The sequence below is a fragment of the Amphiura filiformis genome, chromosome 12 (assembly GCF_039555335.1).
Source record: "Amphiura filiformis chromosome 12, Afil_fr2py, whole genome shotgun sequence".
Classification (NCBI taxonomy): Eukaryota; Metazoa; Echinodermata; class Ophiuroidea; order Amphilepidida; family Amphiuridae; genus Amphiura; species Amphiura filiformis.
This window is the reverse complement of record NC_092639.1, coordinates 39,629,643-39,644,205: the sequence shown is the minus strand read 5'-3', so window position 1 is coordinate 39,644,205 and position 14,563 is coordinate 39,629,643. Positions and strand designations below refer to the sequence as shown.

The following is a 14,563-nucleotide window of genomic DNA, read 5'->3' as shown; positions in this document are numbered from 1 at the left end:
CTGTGAAATTTGGAGATAACCTTGTCACTGTTTAATTTAATAACCATATTAAGGGGGTACTACACCCATGTGGTAAATTTGCGACTATTTTTGCATTTTTCTCAAAAAATAATTACACACTGGTAACAAAAGTTATGTATATTATTGGGGCAAAGAATCCAATTACTACACTGAAATTTCAGTGACTCAAGACAAGCGGTTCAGTATATATGGTAGGAAACGAGGTACATTCTAGCGGTACCTTATTTCTGATCATAAATAACAAACCGCTTGTCTTGGGTCACTGAAATTCCAGTGTAGTAATTGGATTCCTTGCCCCTATAATATACATAACTTTTGTTTCCACTGTGTTATTAGTTTTTAAGAAAAATGCAAAAATAGACACAAATTTATTGAGGGGTGTAGTACCCCCTTAATGACCTCGATTTGCGTTCGCGTTTTCACAAATAACTAAATGTAATTGGATCGCACACATCACATTTATTAATGAGGTTATGAACATCGGTCGATAGTGATGAAAAGTACCTTAATGAACAGAGCACATCCAGATCTTACAAAATATTTCTTGACTGTCTACCCATGTTTAGCCGGTCTATTCTCAACCTGTAAACAAAGGGAACCTGTACAAGGTAATGGGAGTGTCATGTGATGTAATAAGATGATGCCTCATGTTGCAAAGAATTCTGGGAAGGGTAAGATTATCATGAGGAAGTAGTTGTACCCTTTATAGTTTCATTACTTTTATTAATTTTATTAATTCAAAAGAATTAAAACAATTGACAGTATGAGAAGTTTATTTTTCCACTCTGGCATTTTAAACATATCGAGGGTTGAGAGCTTGAAAGCCTCAACTCACATTCACTCGCTCCCACAAAATGAGCATAAAGTCACCAGGACACTATAGAAGATACAATCCATTAATCATGACAAAATTCAATAGAAAAGAAAAGACATTGTAGAGGAAGTATTGATATTTGAAGACCAAAGCAAGGAGCCAACTTCATGCTCATATTTTGAGAGCTGGTCATAGTGAGTTACGGCTTTCTGGTTCTGAACCCTTAATATGGAATATTCAGACCTGAAATTTTTCTTCTTTTCAGCTGATTTCCTCTTTTTTTTATTCCTGAAATTTCCGCATCTTCTTTTATTTTTAGCCCAATTTGAGCCATTTTACCCCAATTTTACACTGTTTTTCAGCATTTTTTTTAGCATTTCCAGCTTTTTTCCTCTTTTTTTTTTATAAAGACCCGGTTTCAGGTCTGAATATTTTGAATTTGTAGAAGATTGCAATATCAAGCTATTTTTATGTGTGTATTCTATTAAATTGATTACCACAGGCCTACCAGAGGGTGCTAGAGATGATCCCTAAGCGTATGCGTAATAATAGTGCTGTGCATAGACTAGTGTTGGAGTCGGTGACTAGGTGTCATGTTCACTTGAAAAATGGACGACTAGCTGAGGAATCTGCCTTGCAAATGGTAATGTTGTGGGTTTTTTCCCATCAAAAAACAGTACAGTCTAAGGCAGTTTAAGGATGCCAAGTACCATGTGACTTCTTTGTTCATCTTCTTTCCTTTTTTGTTTCTTCTTTTCATTCCAATAGCAAAAAACCATGGGCTATGTTAGGGTTAATTAACATGTATTTCCCATGATTGAGGCGTATAATAATGCCTTACACCTATAAATCTTACAAAGAAAACCAGTGTGCATCCCAAATGAAGCCATGACGCAATCACCCATATACGCATGGAATCGCTGACCGTGCCAGCGAAACTCCTGTTGCTACCGGTTGGGGTGCCAAGTGACTTCTTTGTTCATCTTCTCTCCTTTTTTGTTGCTTCGTTCCTTTCCAAAAGCAAAAACCATGGGCCGTGTTAGGGTTATCAACTGACCTCTGATTGATCAAGTATTGATTGATATTGTTTAATTGATTGATTATTAATTTATTTTTATTGATTGATTAGGTGGCATATTCACAGAATGATGATCAGAAGATGACTTCTCAGAGTTTGCTTGCTACTGTGTACGAACAGTTTGATAACCCACAAGGTAAGATGTATTTGCACCTAGGGATAGCATCAAAATCCAAACACCAGTTGACCACTGGCACCCTGGTAGAACCAGCCTGGTTTCTCTTGTGCAAAACAGTGGATCATGCATCTGCCAGGGTACTTGCAGTTGACTGGCAGTTGGGGTTTGAAGTAATCCCTTACAGGTTTCTATGAACCTTATATCAACATGCTGAAACAAGGTAAGACTAGATACATCAAACCCCAACCACCGATCAACTATAGATGTATTTGTACCTAGGGAGTAGGGATGGCATCAAAATCCAACCACCTGTTGGCCACTATCACCGTAGTAGAACCTGCAGTTGAGCCTGGTTTCTATTGATCTGGAACATGGTTAAAACGCCACGTCTGTCAGAGTACTTGCAGTTGACAGGCAGTTAGGATTTGAAGTCATCCCTTAAAGGTTTCTATTATTGAATAAAGGTATTATTTTTGGCTGCTGGAGTGCATCTATCATCTCATATAACACAGGCGAGATCATTATTTTAAGTAAAACAATGAAGCGAAGCCGAGTTGTTTTACGCCAAAAAATATTAAGGTCGAGTGTTATATGGGATGATAGATGCATGGCAGTGGCTAAAAACAATATCTGTATTCTTGTTCTTAAACACTTCAATTAAAATAAATATATAAATCATAAGTACCGGTATACCAAATTTTAATTAAACTATATCCTACATTTTACAAGGAATTACTTAGAGCTTAGAATCAATCAGTCCAGTTGTTGCTAAGCACCTCTGATTGGTTCAAATAGCGTGTACGAGTATCACCTTCGACGCGCACACGCTAAAGTGTGTGATAGCGTGTCATATCACACAGGTAAGAAGCAATAAGATTTTCAAGAACATTCTCAAGTGTTTAAGAAGAATCTTGTATCAGCATACTGAAACAATTTGGCAAAAATGTTGGATTGGTTTGTTGGGGGGAGTGAATGTGATTTAGATCAAATGATGGAATCTTGATTTAATTAGTTGTGTGCTGTACATGTCTGGTTTATGAATAATGAAGTACTTTTCTTCTAAACAAAGCCGGAATAATTTAATAGAACGAGGAAACTTATGTGGGACTAACTGAAAACAATTTCAAATCGCGCTATGCTGGTCACATGTCCAACTTCAAACTTGAAAAGCACAGGAATGCCACAACATTAAGTGAATATGTATGGAAACTAAATGACCAAAATGTACAACATTCTGTCAAGTGGAAAATACAAAGCAAAGCCTTACTCAACATTACTGTCTGTTCAATTAGCTTAGATTCTTGAATTTTTAAGATATTTGAAAAAATGAAAAAATGTGGCGAAAGTCATCAAAGAAAAGTGTTAGCACAGCATTAGACCTAACGTGATTTATACTTTTCAAATTCCAAAGTTCAATTTTAAACCCCATTTGTATTCAATTTTGCCCCATTTTAGGCAGTTACATGGGTCCACCAAAAGGGTTCGCGACCTTTTTACAAATCGAGTGGGAAGGTCCATTCTCAACTTAGGGCATACATAGACCATATCCAATTTAGCAAAACAATCTGTCCACCAATCTGTCCTGCCATTTCAATTGTTATACCGTTCCGGTTATTGGATAGGTTTTATAGGGTCATGTTTTTTGAGGTGGGCACCCAAAAAAGGTGGAGCTGTCACATTTTCCAAAATATTTTCTCTTCTTATTCTTATATTTTTGCTAAAATCCATCATGAAGAAATGGTTTTGGTCTTATTTTGAAGATAAATTATTAATTAAATGAAAAAATAACAAATACAGTTGAACAAATCAATTAATTAATTTCAACAGCTTAATTAAGTTCATTAGTCAGGGGTGGCGCCGGAAGCGGAGGAGCTCTGTGTAATTCCAATGGGAAGTTGGTGTTCATTTTAAAATTTATGCACTTTGTTGCCTCAGTAGGAGTAAAAATGCATTTGCATGATGTTAATTTTATTATTTAACTTTCTGTAACTATAATTAGCTAGTTAATCTTAATAAATTTAGTAATTAAGGATTTAACAAGCTTTTAATTAATGCAGTGGAATGTGTGTCATGCAAAATAATGGGCTTTAAATTTTGCATGCATTTCATCTGTCATAAATAGATCTTTTAAATTGTTTTATCTTTGAAATATCTATAAAATAAATCTTCTCAAAGGAGATTATTACACTCAAGGATTTAATCTGATGACATATTGATCTCTGGCTATTGTTAAATAGTTTATTGATGTAGGCTAATTGTGCATGTATATGCCTATTGTACATGTACCATTGTTACAAATTATTCACTGTATATTGATTTTTGGAACACCCTATATGGGAATTGGATATTTATGTGATATTATAGCAATTCTTTATACTATTTTGAATATATTTTCCAAATTAATGGCACTTAGTGAAATTTTTCATTAAATTAAACAATTTAAAATTTAACTTTTTCACACCCTGTATTACACAATGGGCTTAACAAATATAGTGCAAACTTTATATTTAATGAAAACACTAATTGTGTTCATTCCAAATATCAAGTTTATTTTCAAATTTAATATACCATGTAGAAATATTGGAGTGGTAAAAAAATGCAATTTTTATGTATTTTTCAGTGGAATCACCCTGTATATTTTTTGGCACACCCTGTATATCCACTCAAACTTTACAGATTTGCAATCCTGACAATATATGCTTTCTAAAATGTATAATTTTACATAGTTTGGGTGAAAACTTTTGAAATATAATCAGAAATACAAAAAGGAGTTGATTTTTGGCAAATTGCAAGATGTGACGCAATTGGGTCCCACCTCAAAAAACATGACCATAGGTGATGATGGTCCACCGGTTTTTGTTACCCGAAATTATATGGCGCGATGCATAACATTATGGTGAGCATTATTTATTTCCCTAAACAATGACATTAAAATTATGGATTTTTTATTTCAATGGTTTACAATGTAAATTGAGTTTTGTTTAATACCACCATTCCTTCCTAAGAATATCAGTATTCGCTTGGCATTTTCAGATGCAGTGACTTTACAAGAATTGTTTTCTGTAACCTGATTGCTTTAAATAATATTTTCTTGTATAAAAGTTCTTTTGTTTCACAGTTTTTTCAGTTTGTATTCAACAAACAAAACGAAATAACAAATTGAAAATAAATGTGTAGTTTTATAATAGGCCTATATGCCTACACCTTCTCAGAGCCATTCTCAGATCCATTCGCACAATAAATAAATAAATATAAAAAAAATAGAATAAAAAAAATAAAATAAATAAAAATAAGTAAGTAAAGTAAGTAAGTAAGTAAGTAAGTAAGTAAGTAAGTAAGTAAGTAAGTAAGTAAGTAAGTAAGTAAGTAAAGTAGATAAATAAATAAATAAATAAATAAATAAATAAACAAACAAACAAACAAACAAACAAACAAACAAACAAACAAACAAACAAACAAACAAACAAACAAACAAACAAACAAGGAATGTATTTATATAAGCTGGGCCTATTTTAGAAAACCTTATTTCATATTATAATAATGTAATGTTTCAACAGTAGGGTTTCAACACAAATTAGGCATAGGCCTACTGGCAAATATTTAGCTGGACAATACTTCCTGATGCGGATGGTCGAATAAATACTATCTCTGCACATTGTGACATTCGTCCCCATTGCTCTAAATGGATTGATTCAGAAAAGTTTATGGTACCCGACGTTCTACGGCTTTTTATGAAAATATCGCGGGAAAAGACCAAAATTGAATACAAATGGGGTTTTAAATTGAACTTTAAAATTTGAAAAGTATAAATCACGTTAGGTCTAAGGCTGTGCTAACACTTTTCTTTGATGACTTTGACCACAATTTTTTATTTTTTCAAATATCTTAAAAATTTAAGAATCTAAGCTAATTGAACAGACAGTAGTAAATTATGCCGGCTTTGTTTAGAAGAAAAGTACTTCATTATTCATAAACCAGACATGTCTTTTTTGAACAAAAGGAATGAACTTACAAGCGCTTGCCGCCGTAGAAAGAAACACTTGCTATGTAACTTCAGACATGACATATAATCAACAATTATATTATTAGACATGTTTAATTTGTCTGTCTCACAGGACCAAGCAATTGACATTTATCAAATCCACTCAAAAGTATGAGTGACACCTCGTGATCAACAGACATTTCATGTAATCTTTTAAGTGTAATCTCTTAAGTGAAATTAGCTGAGTGTAACATTATTGCCACTGGTATGTGTATATTTTGTCATCATTATGCATTGAGTCTTCTGAAGGATGAGGACCTAACAGCCTTTACGAAACAGATCTGTCAAGACATGTAGTAGTACAAGTCCAAATTTTATGTTTTTATAAGCTCCCTTATGGTTGAGCTTTTTACCATTTTAGATGGTTTCACCTCTATTTGGAATTTACCCTGTATTGCAGTTATGTGAGTAGATGTTATCAATCATATTGGGAATACATAACCCAAAATAGTTAAGTTGTTGAGTAATGACTCTGACTGTGTTATTTATATTGCCTTTTTAGGAGATTTTGTGCCTTCATCAGTGCGTGCAATACCATCCATTCAACGTACACTTCTGGTTACGTCTCGCTAAAGCTTACTTGACACTGAGTGAATTAACTGCATCTAAACTTCCACCAATGCAAACTTCATCTACATGCACCCAAGATGGTGTGGTTAATAACACAGATGTAACAACAGAAAGTACTAAACTAGAAGAGATGACATCATGTGGTGATCAGAATTCTGGTGGTGAAAGATGTTGTAATACCAAAGGTACCCCTGGGAATGGGTACGCAGATGTTGACTCTTCAGATGGTGCTTCTGATGTGCGCTCTAATGGAAAATCATTGACTGACACTGCTTCTACTAAGAATGTATCAGGGTCAAACAGAACTTTAGATGTGGCTGTAAACTGTCAACATAATTCTGCAAGAACTTCACCTGATATTGACAGGAATAAGCAAACTTTACAGACTGAGAGTACTAGTGGTGATGGAGGCCATGTTGGGAAATGTGAACGTCATAGTACTTGTTTTGAAGTAACCAAAGATGGAGTTGGCTGTTGCCATGGTAGCAATGGTAGTGAAAAGGATGTGTCATCCCTGTCATGTGTGTGTGCCTTACAGAGTAGTCTGATCAGAGATGTGCCTTGTGAATCATCATCACCTGAACTCTTTAAAAAGTTTGCCGTTGGATGTTTGATCAGATCAAGGTAAGATTTTTTTTTTAATTTAACCCCATGAGAACAACCTGCCGATTGGCCAAAATAAATATTGTGTCCAATTTTGAACCAATCAAGGTGGGTATTAATAAAATCATCTGCAAATGCAAGTTTGACCATAAATAGTTTAAAGCCTAGTCATAATTGGCTATTGGAATGAACATTTCAAAATATCAACCAATCTGAAATTCCCAAGAAGCGGAAGGTCTCCCGATTCAAGTTCCTGCACTGGCAGGTATGTCTGGATTTTTTTCTCTGGTTTATCTGCCTATGTATGTTATGTATGTAATTTCATCTTAAACTATGCTAGAGTGCAATGTGTGATTCGTCATTCCCCAGTATATGGATATATTAAGAATTACGATTAAGCAATTTAATTTGATCTCGTGCGCTAGTTGGTCAATTATGTTTGAATGTGTCTATGTTGCAGTGTACAATGCGTAAGCCTCTTTTGTGTGATTACTAGTTCAGGTATGTGACCAGATTGACAGCCTCATAACCCCATTTTGCTTCCTCAAAACAGAGATTTTGGTATCGGAAGAAAGTTCATATTTGTCTCATCCTCATTACCCCAGTTAAATTTAACACCCAAGATACGCTTCATTTATATGGTAAGAAGATTCCTTACCTGCATGGACATTATGACATAATTGGTTCCATTTTATATTTTACAGTGTGCTGCTTGGTACTGTGCAACACACAGTGACATCTTTTGCCAAAATCAAGAATGAACAACTACACAAAGAGGTAAGTTCTTTGATATGAATTGGTTGGTAGTCACAGAAAGTGAAACTATTTCTTTGACCAAAAGTTTAATAACAATATAATATGCCAGTATTGGAAAAATAGATTATTTCAAAGAAAAAAAAATTTCAAATACATTTAACAGATCTTTCTAATATAACTGACACAGGTGGGACAAAGTTAGAGATCACCCCACACAGTGCACTGCATTATGCTGCTAAGAAACCATCAAAGTGATTCCTTGCACCTGTTTGTGGGTAATCAATGGTTTGAATTGATAAAGAGTTATGCTCTTAATTTAGTCTCCCTAGAGTAGGCCAAAGAAGAAAAGTTTTCATCCTTGACCTGGGACATCTGGGTATCTAGACCAGCGCTCTCACCAACTGAGCTATAAAGGAAGCCAGTCGCATCGAAGCGTTCAATATAATTTCCATTGTTTTTTGCCTGGCAGTATGCGCACATCATATTTTGTTCAGGGCTCGTGTTTTTAAAACTCCCGCCACTGTAACTCCACAACTGTTGTCTGTGCTGAAATAAAATTTCCAGTGCAGTAGTTGTAGTCCTTGCCCCTATAATATACATATCTTACTTGTTACCAATGCGCTATAATTTTTGAGCAAAATGCAAAAATAGGCACAAAATTGGCCAGGGGTGTAGTACCCCCATAATCTACCTTGTGACTATTAAGAACTTTTTATGCTATGCAATAAAATTAATTACAGAATCAATGCAAATCTTTTGGAAACTTTGTCTAATAATGATCTCAGTTAGCATCCTGGACAACCGATTTTTTTGTTATGCAAGGCTCACTCAGTCATTTAATGAGGCAATACAAACGATCGAATTTGGTGTTGAAATGAGCTAAATTTTTAGTTACACCTTTTCGATGTATTTTTTTTCTTCAAATTCTAGTGTTAAACTTAGGCGTGAAATTTAGTCATTTAGTGTAAGATTTTCAATTTTGATAGGCTTAAACTCTGTCCGCTAGTTTTTTTTTTTTTCTACCTTTTAGCTTTTCAAAGTAAGATAGTTCGCTAATGAAGGATTTTTCCCAACTTTCTAACGCACATCACCGTGAGCGATATATCATAGTTTTGTCAGAATTTGCGTTTTCATTTCACCATTTTTACTGCCGGCTGACCATTTTTTTAAATCAACGCGTGAAATCTAAGGCTAATACTAGCATTGTGGATCGATATCCCTGGGTTTAATAGGAATACCGGCATGGCTACAGTGTTGCTAGAACTTCAATATAGCAAAGAAATTCCCAGGCCTATAGCGCTCCTACTGATCATGTTTAACCAGAACACTCAATTGGGGATTTGGGCTACCAAATCGCTGGTCGAACAATTTGCTTTCAATGGAAAATTGACCTGGATAAACAACAAAGGAAATATCGACTATTTCTGCTGGTTGCTCTCGAGATAAAAGTACTGAGTTAGACATTTTCGGAGCATGAAGGGAAAAAGGGTAAAACAAAACGGAAATTCTGACAAAACTATAACATATAGACCCACACGATGTGCCTTACAGGGGTGGGAAATATCTTTCTTTAGCAAACTATATTAGTTTGAGACGCTAAAACATGAATTCCGTAAAAAGCTCAAGGGCTAATTCAAGGCCTATAAAAATCAAAAATATCACACTAAAAGACACAATTTGATGCTTAATTTTAACACCAGGATTTGTAAAAAAAATGTATATCCAAGCACCAAGTTTTTAACTGACATTACTGAAGAAAAAAACATTTTTGCTTTATATTTGACCGAGAAAATTAATTTCATAGCAAAAGGTGTATCTCTGAATTGTGCTGATTTTAACATGTATCGATCGACTTTTAGCGCGACTAAGCATTTCTAAAGAATCGGTTGTCCAGGTGGCTGACTGATCTTTATTCTATTCACATTGATTTTCAGATAGAGACTACAATAGAAAGCCTGCAATTGGACTCATCCATTATTCAGCGGGTAAGACAGTATTCAGAGGATGATGTGTTTGCACGAGGCAGTAAATCAGAGGACGCATCCATTCAAGAAGAGGACAAATCAGCTGACAAGGCAGAAAGTAGTATAATTTTACTTACAGGGAGAGATTTTGAACAAAGATGGTTTGCATGGGCTTTATAATTACTGTATTTGACCTAATTAAAGCATTTTCCACCCTGATGTCAGTGCGCATTTCATTGGGCGCAGCTACAAATCGCTTGTGTGGTCGCTCAAAGCACTGGCGTGCACACACACGCACCTAAAGATGTCGCATAGATGCATGCGGGAAACGGCTGCCTCAATGCCTTGATGTCACTGCCACATCAGGATGGAAAATGCTTTAGATCCCCTGGACTATTGTAACTATTAAGGGCCCCTTTTAGTTCACTTTAAGCATATAATTGGGCAATAAAAGTGTTCATTTGCAGATTTGGAGGAGAACCAGAACTTGACCTCCATCTTGATACAGGCATGGAACTAAAATTGAGGATATTTGGTTTCCCTCAGTATGTACTTGAGGCAGTCTGTGTCATGCAAGCGCAACATGGGTGACCGGTATGCAATACTAAGATGCTTCAGATGAGATATGCGGAATTGTTTTTGTTCGTCTCCGCGCACCGGTGGCAAGGACCCGAATACCCCCAATTTTCTCCGCATAGCTGACAGGGCTCTTATATGTGGCAGTATAGGGAGTCCGGGTTCTCCTTCTCTAATTCTGTGGTGTTCATTAAATTAAGTATAATCCTCTAGGCAATAGCCATGACATTTCTTTGCAGTTTTTATTTCTACTGTAGAAAATCACATGGTTTTGCACAGGGAGCATTCATTTTGGCTTTCAAATAAACACTCCCTCAAAATAAGTTTGTTACACGACAGGGGCACAAGTTAGGTCAATTACAGTAATACCAACACATTTTGAAGTTGACGATTTCAAGTCAATTTTGCAATGATTATTGCCAAAATGGATATAATAAAATCTATTTTGCTTTTCTTAAAATCATGTGTATTTCATCATGCCTGAGAGAATGAGATGTCATTCTCACAGTGCACTACATATTTGAAACCCTCATAATTACAAACTTTTACTTTGGTTTTTCTTACTATATACAAAAAAATATCTAGGTGCTTTTGAAATGTCAGCCTTTTTAGCTGTTTATTGGTTTTATTTGCTCCTATTATATTTGGTCACTCACATGGCCTGGTATAATTGAATGTTAAATATCATCACTGGGCGGGTGATGATATTTGTATCATCACCGTGTCGGCTGTTGTGTAAGGCACTTTATCTTGATTGCTCCTCCCCACCCAGGTGTATAAATGGGTATCGGCATTCTTAAATGCTGGGAAGGTAACAGACTCGCTGTGGAGGTGTAGCGATCCCCCTATAACAACATTACATGGAGGAGTCTGGCCCAATCGCCAATGGAAGAGAGATATATGGGCATCCCGATCACTGTTTATACAGGATCGTCTCCTTTACCATACCTTTATGTCATAAATTATTTTTATTGGTGTCTTGAGATATTGGGAACTAAACTGATTTGTTTACCTTAGTCCCAGCTTCCATTTACATCAAAATACAATGGATCAAAATACAGGGTGTATCAAAATGATTGGTACCGGGATATGTGACATTTTCAAAAATATATCAAAAATATAAAATTGCGAATTAATATAGTGTTTGTGGTACAAATAGAAAGGGGAATATGTTAACTTATTGATCTATTAATCTAATAATCTGACAATAACAGGTTGGTGCATCTGGGAGCTATTGTCATGATACATGCTCTCAATCATTATCTCACTTCAGTCTACATAAAATAAAATTGCTTTACACTATACTTTTAGAAAGATAGTTCCTGAAGTCTCTGCCTTACGACTCTGGCAGTGTGAGGTGAAGCCTCATGGCCTTGCTTAACACCTGGGATGGATCCATTCTGTAACTGCTCATATCAAAATAATGTTGAGACATTGCAAGTTATAGCATGTTTGCATGCTTTTGGAAACTGTCTTCTAAATCTTATCTGCACCTCTCCCTAGCTTCGTGTCAACCAATAATTCTTCACTATGAAAGCATGCTGAAGTGTGGAATACTGTGGAGCCATTCCAATAACTCTTACCAGGTCTAACCTAACATACACACCATCTGCCACACCATCTACTTAGTAATTTCAATGCATCTTATACTGCAATTTAAACATACCATATGAATGAAGAAATAGGCAAGGAAAAAATAAAACATTTCCAAGATTTTCAACATATCATTCTCACAAGGTATTTATAGTAGAGCTACTGATCCAGCGTTACAATGAAAAGTGTAAAAATATCTGAACGGAATGTGCTATCTTTATGATCTTAAATTCTTAGAGAATTAGTTATAGTTTGATACTTCTTAAACAAAATCACAAGTTGAAGTTCCCTGGTCTAAATCCCACATATTGGCCTGATGTATCAGGATAAGACTAGTGTCCCTGATCTGCCAAACAGCAGCTGGGTATCACTATGTGCACACCTCTGCCCAGCCGCCCATGCTGCCAGAGGGTATGCTGGCGGCACCCTGAGAAGCGGAGACTCTTATTCTTCTCTCTGACATCATCCTTACCGATGTTGGTAATGGCTAGGATGTCTGCTCTGTATAACATTGGCAGGCGCAAGGTCTAAATCCCACATATTGGCCAGATGGATCAGACTAGTGTCCCTGATCTGCTAAACACAGGTTTCGAAATGCTATATTTAACTAACCTGCCAGGCGTTCAGGTACCCATGATTCTTGGCAGCAAAGAAAAAACGGTTTGTTTTCTTAATGCCACAGTCGTCTCTTCATTGTAACAGCAATTCCATTGCTTTCACCAACTCTTCTTTTAATATAAGTGGTACCTTCCTGTTTTTCTTTCCTCTGAGTTGAACAACTTGAAACCTACAAACAAAAAGAAAAAATATAAGGGGCTGTGCAATAATTATGAGCCTCCCGGGGGTAAAACATCACGGGTCAACTCATAGGATTTATTGATTTTACATTGCTTGTAAAACAAAATCCCAGGTGTATGGGTGATTCACTTTCGTTTTCCATAAAAAATTATTTGGCAACCAAAAAAAACCATGTTCTAAGGCAGACAGACCGACCTCTCAGTTTCAAGTAGGGTGGGAAGGTCAGTCAGGCATATCTTTTCTTTTTAGCAAAATAAATACTGATGAAATGACTCTAAATATCACCAAAATCTGCAGGCCCATATAAATTGTAATTTCTTTGCAATTTTCCCCCATGCACAAATTTAATCAACCTAGCCAGCTACAATGGTTTCGCAAAACGGATATTTGTGACATCAGCACAAGGGTGGAATTAGCCTTTCAACAAGGCTTTGCCTGGAGCCCTGTTATGGGAGTGCCATCTATCTTATTATACTGGAGGCTTAGGGGTACCTGGTGATGTTGACTTCAAATTTGCATGGAATTGCTGCCTTTGTTGTGACCCTCGAGATTCAGTTTTTCCCATGGCGGAAACGCACAGTTTGCACACAAACAAATACCTGCCAAATGAAAGTTCGTTTTGAAATCCAACTTCAATAATATTATCCACTTCAAGATATGCGGATATTCTTGGTGCTAGATATTTCCTGGTTTTCCTTCGAACACTCCTGATCCACCATGTAATATTTTGATGAAATGGCTACTAGAGCATTGCAAATAATGCAGCAACACTGGCCCACTACAATTGCCCTGGATTGACTGGAGTAAGGAAATGATTTTAAACGGGTAAAATCCGATGGGAGTGTGTGAGTTACCACCAATTCACTGAACGCGCCAAAAAACATAAAAAATTATGGAATTTAGAATTTTGTTACCGTATATGTAATGAGGATAAAAAATGCAATTGAATAGGCACAATCACAACAAATTTTCATTCAACGGTTCTTGAGAACGAGTACGCAATTGTTTTTGGAAATGATTTAAACTGCGGTAAAATCCTATAGATGTTGATGAATGAATCTATTTCTTACGTGCATACACCTCAACTCTACCAGTATTGGTGCCTCTATGAGTATCACCCCTAGTAACCATCATCCTGTCCCCCCTCACTGATAAACACCTGCTTCCTTTATCCTATCACCGTGTTGTGCATCAGCTATTGGGATAGTACCAATATGTTTACCATCTTGAGTCAAACAGAAGATATTGGCACTACCTGCACATACATATATCACACCATTATGAAAACAAACACCATCTGGCCCACTAGGATATTTAATGTTGTGTTGTAATGAGCCATGCTGATTGACTATTTGTATTGCACCCCCACTAGAGATGATGACATTATCATCTGATGTGACAGCCAGGTAATTCGGTTGTAAGTCAACATTAAAACTATTGATGTGTTTCCCATCAGCTGTGTGTTTACTTATGTAATATTGACTCCTAAACACTAAAATGAATACAATAACTATCAACATAATGATAATAATATTATAATGTGACAAGATTGGCTGTACTTTCCTATGCCATAAAACTTACCTTTACAGTCCTTATTTGACCTCACATATCACGGAATAAGCTAGAATAA

The 14,563-nt window shown here is 36.0% G+C and overlaps 2 protein-coding genes across 2 annotated transcripts in view; both read left to right on the top strand.

Moving 5' to 3' along the window:
- LOC140166812 (uncharacterized) overlaps positions 1 to 2,225 on the top strand; it is a 34,727-nt gene extending 32,502 nt beyond the window's left edge. The window contains exons 3-4 of the mRNA XM_072190301.1: positions 1,338 to 1,478; positions 1,965 to 2,225. Of these exons, the coding sequence (XP_072046402.1) occupies positions 1,338 to 1,478; positions 1,965 to 2,225 (402 nt within the window). The remainder of the gene's footprint in view (positions 1 to 1,337; positions 1,479 to 1,964) is intronic.
- A 4,094-nt stretch (positions 2,226 to 6,319) lies between these two features.
- Positions 6,320 to 11,235, top strand: LOC140165372 (uncharacterized). The gene is made up of 3 exons (XM_072188694.1): positions 6,320 to 7,267; positions 7,951 to 8,023; positions 9,937 to 11,235. Exons 1-3 carry the CDS (start codon positions 6,693 to 6,695, stop codon positions 10,144 to 10,146), a joined length of 858 nt encoding a protein of 285 aa, XP_072044795.1. The 5' UTR covers positions 6,320 to 6,692; the 3' UTR covers positions 10,147 to 11,235.
- The last annotated feature ends 3,328 nt before the right edge of the window (positions 11,236 to 14,563 follow it).

Coding starts and splice junctions, on each gene's coding strand:
- LOC140165372 (XM_072188694.1), top strand. CDS start 6,693: ATGCAAACTTCATCTACATGCACCCAAGATGGTGTGGTTAATAACACA. Junction 7,268..7,950: donor GGATGTTTGATCAGATCAAG/GTAAGATTTTTT, acceptor TATATTTTACAG/TGTGCTGCTTGGTACTGTGC. Junction 8,024..9,936: donor ATGAACAACTACACAAAGAG/GTAAGTTCTTTG, acceptor ATTGATTTTCAG/ATAGAGACTACAATAGAAAG.